The sequence below is a fragment of the Pinus tabuliformis genome, chromosome 8 (genome assembly GCF_031772625.1).
Source record: "Pinus tabuliformis cultivar Carrire ecotype Pingquan chromosome 8, CPIR1, whole genome shotgun sequence".
In the NCBI taxonomy this organism is placed as follows: domain Eukaryota; kingdom Viridiplantae; phylum Streptophyta; class Pinopsida; order Pinales; family Pinaceae; genus Pinus; species Pinus tabuliformis.
This window is the reverse complement of record NC_142294.1, coordinates 108,854,361-108,876,067: the sequence shown is the minus strand read 5'-3', so window position 1 is coordinate 108,876,067 and position 21,707 is coordinate 108,854,361. Positions and strand designations below refer to the sequence as shown.

The 21,707-nt window shown below is 38.8% G+C and overlaps 1 protein-coding gene across 1 annotated transcript in view; it reads right to left on the bottom strand.

Moving 5' to 3' along the window:
• Window positions 1-21,707, bottom strand: part of SOS1 (sodium proton exchanger, putative (NHX7) (SOS1)) — a 449,093-nt gene that overhangs the window by 210,775 nt on the left and 216,611 nt on the right. Inside the window, exons 13-16 of the mRNA XM_089371819.1 lie at window positions 12,389-12,573; window positions 2,076-2,120; window positions 1,789-1,896; window positions 839-1,070 (exon numbers count right to left, since the gene is read on the bottom strand). Coding sequence (XP_089227945.1) covers window positions 839-1,070; window positions 1,789-1,896; window positions 2,076-2,120; window positions 12,389-12,573 — 570 coding nt within the window. The remainder of the gene's footprint in view (window positions 1-838; window positions 1,071-1,788; window positions 1,897-2,075; window positions 2,121-12,388; window positions 12,574-21,707) is intronic.

The following is a 21,707-nucleotide window of genomic DNA, read 5'->3' as shown; positions in this document are numbered from 1 at the left end:
GTTACGGCAGAAGATCAACCTTTGTTAGTAAGAAAGATGATATTCTTTCCCGGTAGTTATCTTTAAAGCAGACGAAAATTGCACAAAAGGCATGCATAACTGCATATAAATCTCGAGATGATGGACAGATATTGGAGCCGGGAAATACACTGAGAGAAAAGGCCATCTGATCACTAACAGATCTAACCCCTGATATCTAGGTTGCAGATCTACTTTTTATTTGAATTTAAGCTTTGTTTACACCATTTGCACTTTTTTTACATTAGTGATGCCTTCTGCGCTACCGTGAGGTGTTGTACATTATATATTTGGTGTCTCTACAAGTATTCCCAGATCTACCAACTGATATCTAGGTTGCAGATGTACTATTTATTTGATTTTAAGATTTATTTAAACCATTTGCAATTATTTTTTACATTAGTGATGTCTTCTGCACTACCTTGAGGTGTTGTACATAATATATTTAGCGTCTCTACAAGTATTCCCTTTTTGCCATATTGTGAACATAAATATGGCTTCTTTCTTCTTTCGTATCAAAAAGGATAAGAAGGGGGAATATACTGAAGAAAAGACGATATGATCACTATCAAATCTGAACTCTTATATCTGGGTTCCAGATTTGATTTCAAGCTTTGTTTACACCCTCTGTAATTTTTTTATGTAAATTAAAGATGTCTTATCCGCTACCTTAAGGTGTACATAATATATTTAGCTTCTCTTCTAGTGTTCGTTCTTTTCCATATTGTGAACTTGAGTATTTCTTCCTCTTTTATATTGAAATGGATAAGAAACCTTAAAATGATATTCCTACTACAAACAGAAGGAATAGTTGTCTTGCCATTCAGAAGCCGCAATCGAGTATCCTGCATATGCATCCTTTGTTGCTCATTTTCATTTATGGATATGGCATGAGGATGCATACGATTTCCTTCCTCTGTTGTCAAACATGTTATATACTTGACCACCGATGGCCAATCAGCTTGCCCTAATTCTTCATCTTCCCCCAGTTCTCGAAATGCCTCTAAAGCTTTATTGTTCATCTCATACCTTGTGTAGTCTACAATCCGCATCTGCATCCCAAAATGGAAGAAAGTCAGAAATCCCTGATAAAGGACAAATCATGAAAATCTTTGTAGATAAGCACTGACTACCTAGTAGCAAAAGAAATGACAATACAAACAGGAAAATGACGAAATACAGACTAATGTATCCTTGCAAACGTGTGTGTGGCTAGTACAATTATTTTATCGACCTCTATTTTCTCCTTTGCTTATAGCATTTATAGAGTTGCCTTTGCACCCCCATGTTGTACTCAGATTGGACATATCTTTCTAATCCCACTGACGTACTCTTACTGGTCACTTGTCACTTGTTGGACATTTACAAATTTTATCATATTTTATTTCATCTTATTTAAATCCCATACTCCGTCTTTCTAAATGTCATAATAACAGCATGAAAGAGAATAATCGACGATAATGTTGATAATATGTTAATAATATTCAAGGTCTAGAACCAAACACAAAATGCATTTTAATTGTCCATGTACTAGATATATTATGTATGTAGAACATTAAAGTAAGATTTAAATAAAACACCCGGCTGACTAGACATGAACATTACAATGCAACTATATAAAAATTTGAGCTGAGGTTAAATGAGGGAAGGAATTGTATCATAACAAACTTTATTGTTTCGAGGAACCAAACACATATTAATGAAGGTTTATTGATTTTTGAAAAATAACAAGCAGTAACCTCAAAGCTGGTGAGAAAGATGATAGCATACCTTTATATCACTCGTTTTATCCATGCCTAGTAAGTGTAACAAAAATTGTGTTGTTGATCCATTCACAATAAGAGTAAGGAAAACTACTCCGCCAGTGAAGAAAACAAACTGTAAACACATTGTCAAAATTAATCTCTCTAAACCAGAGATTATTTACCATAAAAACATTCCATTTCAAATGAAAATCAATCTGCAAGACCACCAAAACTAGACCACTAATTGTGCAAAAACATGCAAAATTCAAAAGACCTGCATCTAAGTCTGGAGTAATATACTAGCAAACATACCAAAACACCAATTTCCTTTGTGAGTGGAGGAATGTCACTAGAACGCTGTAACACAAGCATATGACAAATCAATGAATCAAAACATATTTCTACTACATAAATCAAACCATAAGCTTCTGTACATCTACAACATCAAATCATTAAGAAAACAAAGCAGGGACTATGAAAAAGTAATTTCAGACATAATGGCTGTTTATATATAGGCACTTATGCAACCAATAATTATTTTCCCATTCAATTAATTGTTAAACATAGGTTTTCCCAATGGTCAGGAATTTATCGAGAATTAAGCTGCATAAACATGGTATTATGTGCAAAGTGAATTAAAGAGAGTAGAAAGTATGAGAGTTCTATTAATAAGAAAAGCAATTAGCTCCGAGGGTTAGCTCAGTTGGTCGAGTTCCCGTCGCTAAAACACCTCTTGTGAGGACGTCGAGACCAGTTATCTTGTGAAGGCCGACAACAGTTTCTATTAGTTTTTGTAGCATCGGAGGAGTTCTAGTCTCGAAACTCTGTGGAGAGGCTAAAACAAAAGAGAACTCCATAACCCAGAAATAGTTTCTCGAAATTCCACCTAAAAGTGTCTCAATTAGATTATTAACCTATTTTTAAATATTTTCTAAGTCTAAACTTAGGAAAAGGAGTTAATTAATTAGAATTAATTGAGAAAGGTGTGAATCATCTAGAAACTCACACAAATCAATCCAAAAATGATCTCAATCTTCGATTATGTTTTAATCTTGGTCGTTGGAGTCCCAACAAGAGATTATAAGAAGAGGTCGACAGGTAGATGGAGAACACACCAGTGCAAATAATCAATTGCCCAGGCAGTTCGATTTTTCCAGTAGCAAAGATCCAGTAGAGAAGATTGAGCCAGAGAGCGAGTAGCAGGTGGCAGAGGAGGTCAGTAGCATTTCCAGAGGATGTCTTCCAAATCGTAGAAAGGGCAATGAGAAGGAGTGTGAAATTCCCAGAGCGTCTGCGCAAGGACTGCGTAGGCATAGCAGTAGAACAGCTCGATCTAGTTGGAGAAACTAGTTATTCAGTAGCTAAAGGCCGAGATTTTGGTCAAATGAGACAATAAGTTAGTTCCTAAGCCAAAGAGCGACAGAGTTGTGGATTTCCGAGTTTTCTGAACGCTGCTATAGCAGAGCCTGCACAAGCTATAAGTAGGGGTTGAGGCAGAAGGATTTGCATGTGACTGGGGAGGTAGATCCAGGGACAGCATGTTTATTTTTGGTAGCATCGGATGTGCTCTAAGCCTCAAAATTTGCAAGGAGGCTAGGAAACATGTATTCCAGAATACCCAAAAATCGTTTTGGGAAATTCTACCCAGAGACAATTTTATTAAAATAATTAATTATTTTTAATGGATGCCTAAGCATAAACTTATGAAATTAAAATAATTAAAGGGTATTAATAAAACTGGGTGTGAATCTTCTAGAGGAAGACGGAGATCGAGTCAATATGATCTGAGCCATTGATTAGAATTTGATCTGGGTTGTTGATTACTCAACGAGAAGATTATAAGGAGGACTTCGATGGGCATTTGGAAGACACATTGAGTGAGATCAAGAGATCGATTTCTCAAGAGAGCGGTGCAGCAGTTGCCAGAGAAGTCATCGAGGAGATTTCTTCTTTTGCCTGGGCAAGGATTGTTTTTCGGTTGGAGAGTTTCCTGATCTGGGGATACATTGCAAAGAAGGCAAAGAGACATCCAGAAGAGGCAACGCAGTGCCACCCAGAGGCAGCGCAGAGCTTCAGATGGAGTCTGAGATTTACCTGGGAAGTCGAGTTCCAGAGCTAGAAGTCAGGGTGTGAGACCGAAAGGCCAGAGGAATGAAGTTCCAGAATTCCAGAAAGCAGAAGATCCATGGAAGAGGTGACGCAAACCCCAGAGAGGTTGACTCAAATCTGCGTAGGCTAACGCAGAGGCTGCGCAGAGCCAACGCCAGGCCAGCCATCCAGGGCCTAGATCAGTGTTGGTCCGAGAGTGATATTGTGAGGTATTTCTCATTAATTTCTCTACCAGTCAAATTCTCTATATCAGATACCCAGTAAGGCATCCAAAGATTGTATTCAGAAACTACAGCATAATAATACAAACCTTCAGCTATTGCACCGGTTTTCCCGCATTGGATTTTTCCAGGGACCTTTGTCCAAAAACAACGATGTCAATTGTGTGTGCTTATTTCTTCTTGCTCAGTTCTTGTTTCTGCATATAATTTAATTAGTGAAGGTTGCAGTGGTATTTACTTCGATATTTATAGTGTAACAGTAAATAACTTGCATGAATTAACAAGTAGGAGAAGTAATATCAATTTGTTGCAGTGGGGATTTGGGTCTCCAAATTTTCACATGGTATCAGAGCGTAACTGAAGCAAGAGAGCAGACCGGAAGAGCCCAACGTTGAAGAGAAGGAGGGAGATCGAAGTGTTGCGTAGGCAGCAGATCGAATCCCCAGAGGGATTGTGCAGTCCAAGCTAGGAGGGCAACATTCTCGAGGAAAATCTCTCTCTGACTGAGTTGACAAAGAGGAAAGATTTCCAATTCGTTATTTGTTAGTGGCAGAGGGAGCAACGCAGCAGGAGATCTAGCGCTAAGCAGTCTTCAGGTGAAACGCAGTTTTCTGCAGTAGTTGCTGAGGTAGAAAAACGTCAGAAGAAAGAAGAAAACACCATTTTGAGGGAATATCTTCCTTAGTGAATTCTGAACCAAGAAATTCTATTTCTCAATTACTGAGCAGTAGCAGCAAGGAGCAAATCTACTAACTCCAGCAGGGAGTGCGTAGGCCAACCTAGCAGTTGCTTGGCAGAGATAGAATATAATAGGTTGAGAGATCAAGATTGATTGGACGGAGCATCCAACTATGTGATCTGGAAGGCTAGGATCTCCTGCCTTCTAGACGAGCATGATCTCAAAGCCTATGTCAATAGTGTGGTAGTTGAACCTGCTGATGCAGATCCACTCAAGAAGTACAAGGTTGAGTCTTGAGATGGCGAAGGCCAAGCGGTTGATCCTCAAGAGAGTGAGGGATCACGTTGTATGTCACATTGTTGGCAAAGGGATGGCCAAAGAGATATGGAATGCCTTGGCTACGTTGTATCAAGGATCTTCCAAGCAGCGGAAGATGTACTTGGAGGAGAAAATGAGATCTGGGAGGATGTAGAAGGGGGAACACATTGATTCATTCCTATCGAAGCTTCAGCAAATCCGAGATCATTTGGCAGCTATAGGGTCATCACCTTAGCCTACAGAGATGGTGAGGTTGGCCCTGAATTTAGTCTCAGAAGAATGGCAAGTATTTGTCCAGAGTATCCTGGGCAGAGAGAAATTGTCGGATTGGGAAGGGATCTGGGCCGCTCTTAAACAAGAAGAGATGAGGCAAGACTTAGTCAAATGCAAACTTGATGGTAGCAGCAATAGTGGGACGAAGCCCAAGGAAGAGGAGGAGAATGCAACCCTTGCATTAAAGGGGCAGCAGGAGCAACGAAGGCGGAAAAAGGATGTCTCAAAGATAAAATGTTTCTGGTGTGGTGAATTTGGTCACTACACTACACAATGTCCTCTCAAGAAGAAGGACAAGGACGAGAAACATGATCCGCAGGCTATAACCACAAAGATTGAGGAGGAGGAGGAGTTTGCCATGATTATCTAGATACCTCCAGGGGAGAGGTGGGGTGATCTACAACTGTAGTTCGAAAGAACCACGAATGGGAAGGATCCTTGAGGAGTCCACCTCATGGATCAATACCTTGCTATGGAACCCATATCAGAAGTAGCAGGATGGACCAGTGTCAGTTGGTGCAGAGGAATGTCAGTGATAGTTGCAATGGCTAAGGGCGCCAGAGACTGAGCAGCGCAGAGCAGAGTTGGCAGCAGAGCAGTTGGCACACTGTAGAGTCAGCAGCAACGCAAAGAGTTTAGACGGTCAACGCAGAGACTAGCAATAATCAGAACTCCAGCAACAGATGCATCACATTGAACACCTTTGGTTCAGTATTTTGGATGTTTTTCTGTTGCAACGACAGCAGAGTTGCAGGGTAGATGCAGATGGGAGCAACATGCAAAGTCAGCAGCAACACAGATGCAGCATTTGCGCAGTAGTTGGTGGGCAGTAATGTCAGACATCAGCAGTGCAGAGGAAGATGTTACAGAGTCAGGGTGATGCTTCAGCAGCTTGCATTACTAGAGCACATTCCTCGCTAAGAGGGAGTGTTGATTTCTAGTAGCATCAGATGTGCTCTAAGCCTCAAAATTTGTAAGGAGGCTAGGTAGTAGGACACATGTATTCCAGAATACCCAAAAATAGTTTTGGGAAATTCCACCCGGAAACAGATTTATTAAAATAATTAATTATTTTTAATGGATGCCTAAGCATAAACTTAAGAAATTAAAATAATTAAAGGGTATTAATAAAACTGGGTGTGAATCTTCTAGAGGAAGACGAAGATCGAGTCAATATGATCTGAGCCATTGATTAGAATTTGATCTGGGTCGTTGATTACTCAACGAGAAGATTATAAGGAGGACTTCGATGGGCATTTGGAAGACACATTGAGTGAGATTAAGAGATTGATTTCTCAAGAGAGTGGCGCAACAGTTGCCGGAGAAGTCATCGAGGAGATTTCTTGCAGTGAGGGGTAGGAATACTTTTCCGGTTGGAGAGTTTCCTGATCCAGGGATACATTGCAAAGAAGGCAGAGAGAGATCCAGAAGAGGCAACGTAGAGCTTTAGAGGGAGTCCAAGATTTCGCTGGGAAGTCGAGTTCCAAAGCCAGAAGTCGGGGTGTGAGACCGGAGATCCAGAGGAACGAAGTTCCAGACAACAGAATATTTGTGGAAGAGGTGATGCAGACACCATAGAGACTGACGCAGAGGCTGCGCAGAGTTAGCGTGGGGCCAGCGATCCAGTGCTTGGATCAGTGTCGATTTGCCAATTATAGTGTGAGGTACTTCTCACTAATTTCTTTGTTAGTCAGATTCTCTGTATCGGATAGCCAATAAGGCATCCAAAGATTGTATTCAAAAACTACTGCATAATAATACAAACCCTCAATTGTTGCACCAATTTTCCCGCATTGGGTTTTTCCGGGGACATTTGTCCAAAAACAGCGATGTCAATTGTGTGTGTGGTTATTTCTTCTTGCTCAATTCTTGTTTCTACATTAATTAGTGAAGCCTGCAGTTGTATTTACTTCGACATTTACAATGTAACACAATAAATAACTTGCATGAATTAACAAGTAGGAGAAGTAATATCATTTCGCTGCAGTGGGGATTTGGGTATCCAAATTTTCACACAGGAATCAGCTATGGGGTGAGGAAAAATCCTCACAAAAATTTTGCTAGTATTTCTCTCAGATTGGATTGCCAGTGGAGCATCCAAATTATTGTACTCAAATGTTTGTTGTTGCATAATAAAAATAAACCCTCATATGTTGCACCGGTTTTCCCACATTAGCTTTTTCCGAGAAAATATGTCCAAAAATAATTGTGTCAATTTTCATGTGCGTGTGCTAGCATATTTCTCAGTTTCCAACGCTATTATTTTCCGCAGTATTTTTGTGAAGATTGCAATGTGTTTATTTCGTTGTTGTCGTAGCAATAAACTGTTAAATTAATTTATCGGTTAGAAGAATTTAATCTAGTCATTGCAATAAAATTTCGTAGCGAAATTTTTTAAGCTACAGAACTATGTCGCATAAAACTTCAAAGAACCCAACGTTTCAGGCCGTACTCGTACCTGAAACTCTGAAACTTGGCCGAAACTCGACCGAAACTCGACCATCTATTAGAGTTAATATAGACTTGTTCTTCCTTTTAAATTGTCATATATGGGTCTTATTCCCATTTTTCTTTCAAGATAATGTTTTATTCACTTATATATATATATATATATATATGAATGACATTTCGGCCTACGTTTCTATTTTTGGGAGGTGATGTTTCTAAACGTACCCATTTCGAAAACTTTGAAACGTTTCGACATTTCGTGCAACTTAGCTGCAGAATAATTTCGTAATGTGAAATTTTCATAGTTTCCTTGTTGAGGTCAAAAGCCATCATCCTATGAGGCCGAGAGAAGCCTTCTTCTCTAGACTGAGACTATTCTTCTTGTGGAGGCTGAGAGCAATCTACTGTGGAGGCTATTCATCTTCGTCAGGGCCGAGTTGCTTGTGGTTATTTGAAGGTCGAATAGTTGTTGCTTGAGGGCCAAGTGCCATAGCCTTTTGAGGCAAAGATTATCTCAGACAAGGTGTCGTGTTATCATTCCTTTGGCAGCCTGAATTCACCCACTTTTAGTGTCCAAGACTAATCTGTGTGGAGGTTGTTTCACCCAACTTATGGTGATCTATCTATTGTTCAGAATTTAAAGGGACCGAGTCCATTATTTGCGTTGTTAAAAGTGCGATTAAATCGCGCTTTTTTCCCTAAGCCGATTTAATCGCGCTTTTTATGGGAAAAAAGCGCCTAAAATTTTTTTTGCCGCTTTTTTCGAAAAAAGCTCGCTTTTTTTAGAAAAAAAAACGTGCTTTTTTCGAAAAAAACGCGCTTTTTTCGTAAAAAAGCTCGGGGGTCCCTGGCAGCGCGATTTATAATGAAAATTGAAAAAAAATGAAAAAAAATGAATATTTTTGTACCAAACGCTTTTTTCCCGCTTTTTTCCGCTTTTTTCCGCTTTTTCCGATTTTTTCCGCTTCATTCCCGGCGCCGATTTAATCCCGCTCGCGCTTTTAACAACATTGATTATTTGGAGGCCAAATAACTCTCATCTGGAGGTCGAATTTATATTGATCTTAGGGCCGAATCTATTAAACCAAGAGGCTGAATTCCTTATTGAATTTCAAGAAATCGTGTTCAATATTGGGATCGAGAAATTGCTTGTAAATTCAAGAGGTCGAGCTTCACTGCTGGAGGGTCAAGTTGCCTTAGAGATCAATCTATTAGAGGCCCAAATTTCTCTTTTGGGGGCCAAGTTTTACTGTTATCCTTGGAGGCTAAAATACCTATTCCCTAACAGGTCGAGTTCACTATTCTCTTGAAGGCTAAAAGACTATTTCCAAAGGTTGAGACTCTAGATTGAGATCGAGTTTTTGATCTTTTTGGAGGCCGAGATTGCTACATTTCCAAAGTCATTTAGGGTCAAGATTGGATTATCGAGATCACGTCCAAAAGTGTGAATTATCCAAAAGATAGGTAGGGGTCGATGTCGCTGAAGCTATCACTCTATTCCTTTAGGCCAAATTAATCTCTTCAATTGCCAGAGTTGTGCCTAGGTTTTATCAGTTTGTTAAGCATTGTAATCTCGCAATCAAGCTAATAAAAGTTTTGGTTTTTCCTCTCATCTATTATTGTTTGCAAGTTTATGACTTTGCATATCAAGTGTTTGACAAAAGTTTTGTGCACTAAATGCTTGAAGAAACTCCTCAAAAAAAATATATACTTGTTGAATTGAATGAGCAAATTTTAGCCTTAGTACATTACATATATTTTCTTGTAACAGTTAGATAACGGATAAAAACGGCTTGTAGATCCCTCTCCCAAAATTATATTTGTTGACTTGTCATCCACTAATCTAGAGATTAAGTCCTTACATGAAAATAACTTTCTACAGTGAAATAATTAATTCACCTAAAAGGGGGGTTGACTTGACTCAAAGAGGCAATGTTGGGGCCTTGAATTCTCATGTGTGAACTTGGTTTGACCTTGATCAAGCTAAATGAGAAGAATTTTAGCCCAACGACTAGCTCAGGTCGCTCCAACAACGTTTGACCCTTCCTTGACTCCTACATGTGAGTTGGCATGTGAATTGACCAGTCCCAAAAATGCCTATGGGGAAAATGCTCTATCAAATTTGACCAGCAATTTTTTGAGAGACATGCCACATCATGAGGATTCCAAGAAACTATCACATGCTCAATTTGGAGGTATGGTGTTAGTTGTAGGCCACCTTGAATAACTCACATGTGTGAACTGGAAATTGCTGTTTTATGCTTGCATGGGTGCTAGAACTCCGGTGTTTTGTTGCTTTTGGGCTCCATGAGGCTGGCACACATGATAGGAGCCTTTATGCATGACATGCAATGTAAATACACTTTAACAACCTTTGCCCATGCATTATTATTCCCACGCACCCCCTTAGTGTGCTGAATTTTTCTTGAAAAACCTTCATTTTCCAAAATTTCAATGTGGCATGTTAAGAATACATCATGTTGAACAAATTGATCCCTCATTGAATTTTGGACCCATATACCTATGCATTGGGATCCATGCAATAACCCATAAAACATGGAATGCTCTGAACTATGGGACTGCCATGAGAAAAAACTGAATTATAATATGCCATGGCCAAATGAGGTGCATACAGACTCCACAACACATAAACATGTGAAAAAGGCATTGGTGTGCTCATGACATGTGCTAGACAAGCCCTATATTGTGTATCCCCTACGAAACCAATGCATCCACTAAACCATGTGTCCCAATAGGTCCATCTGAAGGCCTTCAATGCTATTCAGGGCAAAAAGAATTGAGAGTGGAGACAGAAGGGACAGGGCATGTTATTCCATTACTAGTTGCACCACGCTCTCTATTAGTTATTTAGAAAGAACTCAAAACAAAGAATTAATTAGAGATGATTCACAATGAATCATAATTATTTCAGAAGCCAAAAATTCGACTTATAGTATTGTCATAGACCTCATATATCTTGAACTTGGTGATGTGGTACATGAACTTTTGGGCTTATTTTATTATTTATTTATTTATTTATATTTATATCTATATTTATGTGGATTCATCAATATGTTTTCTAATATTGTTTAATAAAATTTATATTGTTAGTGAAGTAATGGATGTTATGTACATTGCAATACCATGTGTGAGCCATGTCATTTCTCATTATCCATACATGTAGAGTTAGCCATATATAATATTCCAAAATGATTTTAAGATATTAAAAACCTAACCTCAATGACTAAAAACAATTATACCTCTAATTGCAAAAAGTAAAGAGATAGATGATGTTTTTGGTACCATTAGATTCAGCTCTGAATCTAATTTCTAATGATAAAATATTTATTCACTTTCATGAAGAATTGATATTTATTACTAATTTTATACAAAACTGTCACTGCAGATTTTGAGAGTTCTGAAAATTACATGAAATGAAAATTCAATAATATTAAAATCAAAACACCAAATCATTTGAAAAATCACTTGGAGCTTCTTCTCCCTGTCCTCTTCAAAACGGTATTTTCTCACTTATCGATGATCACAATAAATATAAATAAAAAAATTGATAGATCATTGAATGCGGTGAAAAAATCACTATTTTTTGTCTTACCCTACATAGTTATTGAATCTTAAAATTCCCCAAAATTAGTTCATGTTCTAGTGCAATTTGTGTAGATTTCGATGATAAAAAAAATTCCCAAAATGAATCACCATTTCTAAAAACCATGGTGGTTCGTTAAGCCACTCATTATACTTGCCTGAAATTTTAAAGTGTATGCAATTAGTAAACACCAAATTTCTCCAAATATATGTCCATAAAAAAGTTCAAAAAAATATGAGTACAGGGTCAACACAATTCTGTAGCCACTCATTATACTTGCCTGAAATTTTAAAGTGTATGCAATTAGTAAACACCAAATTTCTCCAAATATATGTCCATAAAAAAGTTCAAAAAAATATGAGTACAGGGGCAACACAATTCTGTACAAATTTTGTTTTCACAGAAAAGCAAAATTCTCAAAGAATAGATGAGTTTCCAGGCTCCAGTGGTTGAAATTAAAAAATCATAAACATTCACAATTTTCTACATCAAAGACAAGCTAAAAGTGTTTCCCAATTTCATGTTTTCACCTTAAACCATAAAAGGCCTAGGATATCATACACATAATTATCACATGGCCTATAATGCTTTGGAAATTCCATCTCATTGGTCTTACAAAGGTATTGTCCATGAAAAACATAAGGTACCTCCCAAGAGGTAACAGGCCCATAGGGCAGACATAGTGGACTATTTAAACAATGTTTTAGAGGCAAAGCAGGCAGCAAAATCCATGCTAGGGAAGTCCTAAATGATGGGAATCTATACAAAAATTTATGAAGGGACATCTAAGAGATCCATTAACTAGCTATGCCTTGCAACTAGCATCATCAAGCATCATTATTCAAAAACAAAATATAGCTTTATTTATGCATATCATTAAAAATAGAGGTATACATAGAACACAAGCAATTGTACAATAGCATTCAAGAAAAAACTCAGTTTATTTATAGATCAACACCATACAATAACTTACATTTAGTATTAAGGATAAACACAATGCGACAGCTCCACGCAATCCTGACCATATTAGAATTGTTGCCTCTTTCAAGTCCAAACCATAGCCAAAATATTGTAGTCCTGGATATAGTACAACTACAACTATAACCCGAGATATTTGTAGAAGAACATAGAGAAGAATGAGATATCCCCAGGATTGACCTGCACCAACAATTTCATGCAATCAAAATATTGTAAGTTTAGAAAACATATGATGCATACCTTTAACATAAAATGAAAAAGCATTTCGATTGTCATAAATAGCAATGTTAGCCCAAGTTTATGTGGTGTGGGGAAGTGAAAACGTTCCCTAGGGATGTGTGGATTCCACCCACAAATTTTATAGAATATTTGGCACACAAATTAGGAGTTAGTTTTTGTTTGGGGTAGTAGAAAACAAGTGTTTTAGTATCTATGGCGTCTAAGAGGCTAAGGAACACAAGATCTCCAACACCCAAAAAAGGTTTCACGAGAAAAGACTTGGAAACACCTAAATTAAATTAATTAGCCATAATTAAAATATTTCTTAAGTCTAACTTAGGGAAAATGGTTAATTAAAGTGAATTAATTGCGGGAGTTTGAATTTGCTCTAGAGACTTCTAGAAAAGTTAATTGACGGAGTCAAAATGATCTTCGTCGTCGGTTTAAACTTGAGATATGATCGTGGTCGTTGAGACTCCAACGAGAGATTATAAGAGCAGGTAGAAGGGTTTGGAGAAAACACAGTTTATCATTTGAGCAGTTCAACCACCCAGTTGCAAGTATTCAACAAGAACGTGGTTGAAGCTAATGAAGCATCAAAGGCAGGGAATCAACAGAAAAAGGAGGCCGAATTATCTACAGAGGAGGTCGTATTCAGCCAATGTGAGTAGCCTATCAACAATGCGAGTTGCAGAGGAGCTTGTTCAGTGAGCCATAGGCCGTAACTATAATCCGGAGGCAGAGCAAGTGGGCCTAGAGCAGTCCAAGAGGAAAGGTGACTTGTTGGGAGGTGATTCCAAAGGCTAAACAAATTTTCAGAGGCAGCAGTGCGCATTTCCTAGAGGCAGTGTCAATAGCTTGGAGAAGTGCAAGTTGCCGAGAGAAGGCCAGATGAAGTAATAAAGGGAGACAATCTCGAAATTCTTTTTCCAAAGGAGATTAGTATTTGCCAGAGGTTTGCCAGTAAACGGAACCTAGTTGTAATTTCTCAAATTGTTGAATAATAATAAAACCCTCATCTATTGCACTAGTTTTCCCTTCGAGGTTTTTCCAAGGACATTTGTCCAAACTTATCAGCGCCATATTTTTTTTATGTGTGTGCATATTTTCTCAGTTCTAGTTTTTATATTCCACAATGTTTTTTTTTGTGAAGATTACAATAGTGATTTAATTGTTATTTGTCGTAAAGTAAATTACAGAAGACAAATAATCTCTAGTAGATAGAAGATTAAATTCCAGTTTATTGCAATCATGGAAATTTCACATTAGGGACCCCTATCAAACTTATTGGCGTATTCGTTATATGCTACCAAGGTCCATTCATATGTATCATGTACTTGTAATTATGACTTAGGCCATATTATATTTGACTTATTGTATACTAAGTTTGTCATTAAGCGTCACAACTAACCTTGTTAAACTTCAAATGTAGGACCAACAATTCAATTGTGATATGTGCCCTTGTTATGTGGGCCCACAACTCCTCTTGGGAGGACACCTCACTTGAGATTCTATAAATAAAAAACTCAAGTTCCCATTTGTATCATCTCATCTTGTGATCTTCTTAATCTATTAAACAGAGTCTGATAATCCTAAGCACTCTTATATTTGGCATTTTTCTCTTGTGATTGGTAATCTCTTTTAGGCACACTTGTGCATTTTTAATTTCAATTAACTTTCACTTGGCTTTGCAGTGTTCCTCTTTCTTGTGCACTAGACATATTTCTATCTAACACACTTATGAGAGGGCTATGTCAAATTTTGAGTGAGATTTGGTTCCATCAATTATATTTTTGAACCTTATAAATCTCAACATAGTATTAAAGTGGGTGTGCATGTTTTACACCTCATATTGTAGTTGGTTCCACTCTGTGATTTTCATCACATTTGTGAAGATTTGCAACTAGTAATTTGAGCATTGGAAAGACTCGTGGGGATTCATCTTCATGGAGCCTCTTTTGTTCATTGTATTGGATCAATTGATCGAGGTGTTTGGTTGGGGCACTCTCACTTCTCCTTGGTTGGATGATATTGGTTGTTGACTTGGTCTTCTCACATGTGATTGCCTTGTTCATCACCACTTGGTTGCATATTTGATGGTTGTAGAACATGCCATCTCATTTTGGTGTTGTTGATATACTTATATTCAATTTGGATGATGGTTCTAGGCCCATGAGGGCTTAGAAGTTGGTGTTAGGAGGTTAGATGATGGATGTATTGTAGTAGTTCACTATCCTTTCATGGGATTTCCCTAGGTGATATGACTTGACATTTGCAACATTTGTTAGACATCGCCTAGATGGAAATTTGTTTGATGAAATTAGTACCCTCATTGATCTACTTTTCCTAATTTGAGTTAGATGAGAAGGCTACTCCATACATCTTTGGTCATCAAGCCTTTTCTAAAGGTTTGTTAACGTTTTAACATGTTATTGTCTTTTTGTGGTGCGCCCTCTACCATTTTGTCGCTATTGTGGTGGGTTTTGTTACAAGATGCATTAAATTATCATAGTACAACACTTATTGGAGGGCACCACCCCCCCAACCCCCATTGGCACACATGTTCATGTCGATTTAATCAATTGGTAACTAGTCAAAGCTTGGACTATGATTTTTGTTGGAAAATGTAACTATGTTTGGTCTTCAATAATGTAATTGAGTCATCATGTAATGTACTTGTCAAAAGAATAAAGAAAAGAATATTTTTATTATTGTGACTTTAAGTATTGGTTTCATACTTGGGTCACCATGTTTTAGGTCAAAGTCCCCATTGAGGACTTCTAGGATTTATTTTGAGCCAATAAAGTCATTGTACATTTAAAGAGACCCTTCTTGGGCTTTTGAATCATGTAAAAAGGTTAAGTATTGAGTCAAATATGAATTATGTAACCTCCACACCATGTCGGCCTAGAAGATCAAGTCGCCCTAAGGACCCTAGGAGATGAAGCCTATAAAATGAAGCTCATAGAATTCATTTGGAACATCATTCTCACACACAAGTTCGATCTCTCTTGTAGTTGGGAAGAAGTGCGAAGTTCTCTTGTAGCTGGGAAGAAGTGTGAAGTCTGTTGTCGTGAAGCCAAAGTGAATGCGATTTTGGGGAAGTCTAAGGACAAAGAAAAAAACAAAATTTTGGTGCCTCTCTCTCTATTCAATGGTCTAGATTGGGAGATCGAAGTCTCCTAAGATTTCATTGTTGCCGGAAGCTGCTACCTAGTCGAAGTTGTTGGAAGAGGTCGAAGATCTAGGAGGCTGACATGGTGTGGAGCAAAATTTTGGTCATGGTCTAAGGTGAAGAGTCTCAAATAATACTATTGAAAGGAAGAATTATCTTGACTGGGGTTTCTCCTCGAAGGGGGTTTTTCCCTAGCATGTGCCTATATCTTGTGTCTCTTGTTTTGTGATCTTCATACACACATAATATGGTAATTGCTTGATGAAAGATAAGATAATAAAGAAGTAATGGAAGCCAACACACTCACAAGTAATTATCAAGAAAGGAGAATCAAACCCTAATATAATTTCTTTGATTTTCCAACATGGTTTCAGAGCTAAGGTCAGGAAGAGTCGAAGATCACTTTGTTGGCATGGATTCTCCCTTTATGATGAACTACATAAGAATGAGTTTCAACACGACAGGAAGTTGGATCAAGAAGGTCATCTACTACTTGTTCAACAAGGTCAAAAGACGAGGATTTGTGGCCGCTCTTACACGTTCTCTTATTGATAACTATGCTGTTAGAGGCCTGGGATCAACATCGTTGAAGCTGGATAAAGGATTGGCTGAAAGGAAGAATATGTGGAATTTTCAAAATAGAAATCCAACTACAGTCACTGATATTATTTCTTCTACTTATTAATTCATAAATAAGTTATTCACAGTGTTTCTACAGCAAATATCGTAATAAATTCTACTGCGGCCTTCACAATTAAAATACTGCGAAAAGTAAACGCAAAGAAAAGTACTAGCACAAGGATAATCACAATGACAGTTATTTTTGGGCAATCGTCCCCGGAAAAACCCATTGTGGGAAAACTGGTGCAGCAGATGAGGGTTTCTTTATTAATCTTCAGCAAAAAGCTCATGTACAAGATGCAACTAGCAGAATAGAAAAGATATCTCCGTGAGAATTTTACAAACAATTTTCTCACACTCCTTGGCGAGATTCTGATCTGAGAGAGGACCTGTTGCCCTCTCTGTCACTCATTGTGTCAGCTTCTGCATAGGGACTGCACAGTCCCAGCGTCTCAACCTCTACGTTGTCCCTCTGCGACACAACTTCTGCTTTGTCTCTTCCCTGCTCTACCTCTTTTGCTCTTGCCTCTCGACTGTAGCTAATACCCTCTCTCCTTCTCACCTGCAACTCTCTCTCTGAATCGATTTCCTCTTACCGAACTTCAACTAGTGAGGAAATCAATTTTACTCGGATAACTGAGTATCTGCCTGGTGTGTCTTCCAAATGCCCATCAAAGTCCTTGTAATCCTCCAGTTGAGTATTCAACGGCCCAAATTAGATTCTAATAAATGGCTCAAATCATATTGACTTGATCCTCGTCTTCTTCTAGAAGTTTCACCCACAGTTAGATTAATACCCTTTAATTATTATAATTTCCTAAGTTTAGACATAGGCACTTATTAAAAATAATCAATTATTTTAATAAAATTGTCTCCATGTGGAATTTCGCAAAACGATTTATGGGTATTGTGGAATACATGTGTCTAAGCCTCCCTGCAAAATTTGAAACTTAGAGCACAAACGATGCTACCAGAAATCAACACTCCCTCTTAGCAAGGAATGTGCTCTAGCAATGCAACCTACTGAAGCATCACCCTGTTTTGTAACATCTCCTCTGCTATGCTGATGTCTGACATCACTGCCCACCAACTACTGTGCAAATGATGCATCTATACTTTTGTTGACCCTGCCACTGCCAACACTGCATCTGTACTGCAACTCCCTCTCATTTCCTACCACTGTAATTGAGAAATCACATGTTTCTGCTACTGAAACGGACTCTCTACCATACCCATCTACTCTCCGAACTGAATGAACTTAGCTCTTCCAGAGCCTTTGTGAGTACGTCTGCTACCTGATCTCCTGTGGGAACATACTGCAGTTGTACTGCCCCACGCTAAACATAGTCTCTGATAAAGTGACATCTGCTATCAACATGTTTCGACCGATCATGAAATACTAGATTCTCAGAGAGTTTGATACAACTCTGATTATCGCAATAAATCCTGGTCACTTCCATCCTTTTTCTGAACAAACTTACAAGCAATTTTCTAAGCCATATAGCTTCACACATAGTTATGTTTGCTGCCATATATTCAGCTTCTACTGAGCTCAAAGCTACCGAATTTTGTTTCTTGTTGCACCATGAGATCATTCCTGATCCAAAACTAAAGCAATACCCAGAGTACTTTTCCAGAGTACTGCCTTATCTGCATCTGTGAATCCATCCAATCTGACATCATCTCCTCTGGAATATTTCAACCCATATCTGACTGTTCCACGCACACACCTAAGAATGTGCCTAGATATTACCCAATGCACCCTTTTCGGTTCCACCATGAACTGGCTACAGGTGTCGACAATCCTACATTCTGGATCTCTTCAGAATCTCTGTAGCATATCTTCCTTACCCAAGGAAGATCTCCCCATTCTTCTGACAAACTTCCAATCCTAGAAAATAATGCATCAACCTCATGTCCTTCATGTTGAATTTTGCTTCGAGATTCTTCTTGCAGTCTTGTATGAGCCTAGATGACCTTGCTAGAAACAAGTCATCCACATATAATACTAGAATAAGTGGTTCATTCTCTACCATTAAATAGTAGAGATTGGGATTAGCCTCACTCTTGACGAATCCTAATTGCTGCAAGTAACTATCAATCTGACCATACCATGCTCTGGGTGCCTACTTGAGCCCATACAGAGCTTTCTTTAATCTGCATACATGAGTTCTCTTTTCATGAGTTTTGAAGCCTTCGGGTTGTACACCTCTTCTTCTATCACCCCGTTCAAGAATGCATACTTAACATCCATCTGGTGAATCTCCCATCCCATTTGAGTTGCTAGGGATATAATGGATACGATAGAGGTATATTGGGCTACTGCGGTGAAGGTGTCTTCATAGTCTATTCCTTCTTTTTGTGCGTACCCCTTTGCCACAAAGCTAGCCTTGTACTTCTTTGTACTGCCATCTGCAGCATACTTGATCTTGTAGATCCACCTTGATCCTACAACTGATCTATCCTCTGGTCTAGGTACTACTTCCCAGACATCATTCGCCATGATAGAACTATACTCTTCTACCATGGCATCCACCCAAACTCGGCGTTGAACAGCTTCCTAAAAGCTAGAGGGTTCTTCAACTTGTGCTACCAAGGCCTGGTACCTGTCAGGCTATCTACGCTGCCTCTTCTCGGTTCTAGGAGCTCCAACAAACTCCTCTGCGTCCCTTAATGTCTGTCGTACTTCCCTGTTGGTTCTACCAGTGGTGGTGGGAGGCTCAATCAACTCCTCCTCCTGATCCTATCGTTCCATCTACTGAGAACTATCTAGATTTCCTTCCTCTGAGGAAATATTGGTACTGGTCACTATACTCGATTCAAGTGTTTGTCCTCCTGCATGTCCTCCTTGCTGCCCCTGTTGCTGCCGGACTAATGGAACATCTATTGATTGATATTTTGCTAGCATCTCTCGAGATTTCCTGAAGGCTCTATCCTCCATGAACTTCACATCCCGTCTCACTACAATCTTCCTGCTACAAGGAATGTAGATTATGTATGCCTTTGAGGTCTCGCTATATCCTACGAGGTACCCCTTTTCTGTAGTCTGATCCAGTTTACTGCACTTCTCGTCTGGAATGTGACAATATGTCATGCTTCCAAATATCATGAGATGACTGACTTCCGACTTCTTCCCTGTGAAGACTCCTTCGGGCGTTTTCTTTCCTAATGCTCTGTGAGGAGTTCTATTCTAGATATACATTGTCATGTTGCAAGCTTCTGCCCATAAGAACTTAGGCAAATCCTAATCATACAACATAGCCTTTTCCACTCCAACAATAGTTCTGTTCTTTCGCTTTGCAACTCCATTCTACTTCGGATTATAGGGAGTTGTCCATTCTCTTTTGATGCCCTCCTTTGCGCAGAAATTTATGAAGTCTTTGTCCATATATTCTCCACCATTATTTGAATGCAATACCTTTATCTTTTTCCCTATCATGTTCTCAACGAGAGCCTTAAACTCTCTGAATTGATCGAAGACCTCATCCTTGGTCTTTAAAAAATAGATCCAGGTTTTTCTGGAGTGATCATCAATAAAGGTAACGAAGTATTCGCCACCACTAAGAGCTCTTGTGGACATTGGACCACAAATATTTGAGTGTATTTATCCCAATATGCCTTCCGCTCTGTTTTTACTCCTGGGAAAAGCTTCTTTAGCGTACTTCCCTAGTACGCATCCTCTACATATATCATCATGCTCAGTACTAAGCACTAGAACTCCTGTCACAGTCTCTCTGAGTATCCCAGTGCTTCGTGGTGTAAGTGTCCCATTCGCCTGTACCATAGCTCATTCAATTACTTTTCACCATTAAGATTGCTACCTATCAGTGCCATTGGAGACTCGAGCTGCAATCTATAAAGTTTGTTGCTTCGAGCTCCAATTTGTCTCTTCTTCTTCCAGTTTGGATGTTTGACATATACTTTCCTTCCAATGAAGTATACATCGTATCCCTTGTCCTATAACTGGAACACTAAAATCAGATTCATTCCTTACCCAAGCACATGCAGAACATTAGTGACTCGGACGTTGGTTTCTGCTTCCGTCCAAAATGTTATGATGCTTCTCCACACTAGATTACACTTAATTCTATTTCCCATAGTAATCTGGAAGTCCATTTGTTCTTCTTGATAGCTCGAGAAACATTCTCGTACTCCAGTCATATGAGCTGAAGCCTCGATATCAATGTACCAAACATCTGTCGATGTTGAACTTGACAAACATGTGAATTCTTCTTCTAATCTAGAAGATAATCTAAAGACATCTTGATTTTCCATCCTTCTTAGTGTTATTTTCCTATCAATCTCTGATGCTTTTTCTGCCCCAGCAACTGCTACAGAAAACACTGCATCTTTACCTGAATATTGCTCTGCGCTGAAGCTTTTGCGCTGCTCCCTCTGTCACTGGCAATTTCAACCTGGAAATCTTCCTCTCTGTCGACTCACTCAGAGAGGGATTTTCTTATGAAAAAATTGCCCCTCCAAGACTAGTCTGCGCAATTCCTCTGGGGTTTCGATTTTCTTCCTATGCAGTAATTTCAAACTCCCTTCTCTCAAATGCTTGGCTCTTCCGGTCTGCACTCATCTCAACTCCGATACCATGTGAAAATTTCAAAATAGAAATTCAACTGCAATGATTGATATTATTTCTTCTACTTATTAATTCAGAAATAAGTTATGCACAGTGTTTTTAGGGCAAATATCGAAATAAATTCTATTGCAGCCTTCACAATTAAAATACTGCGAAAAGCTATGAAACTGGATTCGTTGTATGTTCCTCAAGTGTCTGAATCCTACGAATCGGACACGATTCGCCCTAATTCGAATCCTAAATTCGGGACACGTCGTGTCCTAACGGGACACGCTTGAATCCGGGTCATGTCCCATTAGGACACAACGTGTCCCGAAAACCGGATTCGAATTCGGCGAAAAGGAACCCGTGGGCCTTTAAAAACAACGCATTCCTATTTTTCTTTACCATTTTCTCTCATTCCTTTTGCAAACAGTGAGCTGTGGGTTTGCTGTTAGAAGTTTGGAGCAAGGAGCCAAGGGTTTGGAGCGCTTTCAAGGAGATTCAAGCACCAGGTAAGTGCATTTCATCTCTATTTTTTGCATTTGTATTACAGCAGTTTGTAGATGCATTTCTTTTACAAATTTGTGCATGTTTTGTTTTTTTTTACAGTATTCATGGCTCAATCAAGGGCAGCAGGTAGGGGGCAAAGGAAGGGGAAGAATGTCCCCATTGGAGATGCCCCTCCTCCCCCAATATCATTAGAGTCTGCTGCAAGTAATGTTGAGGGAG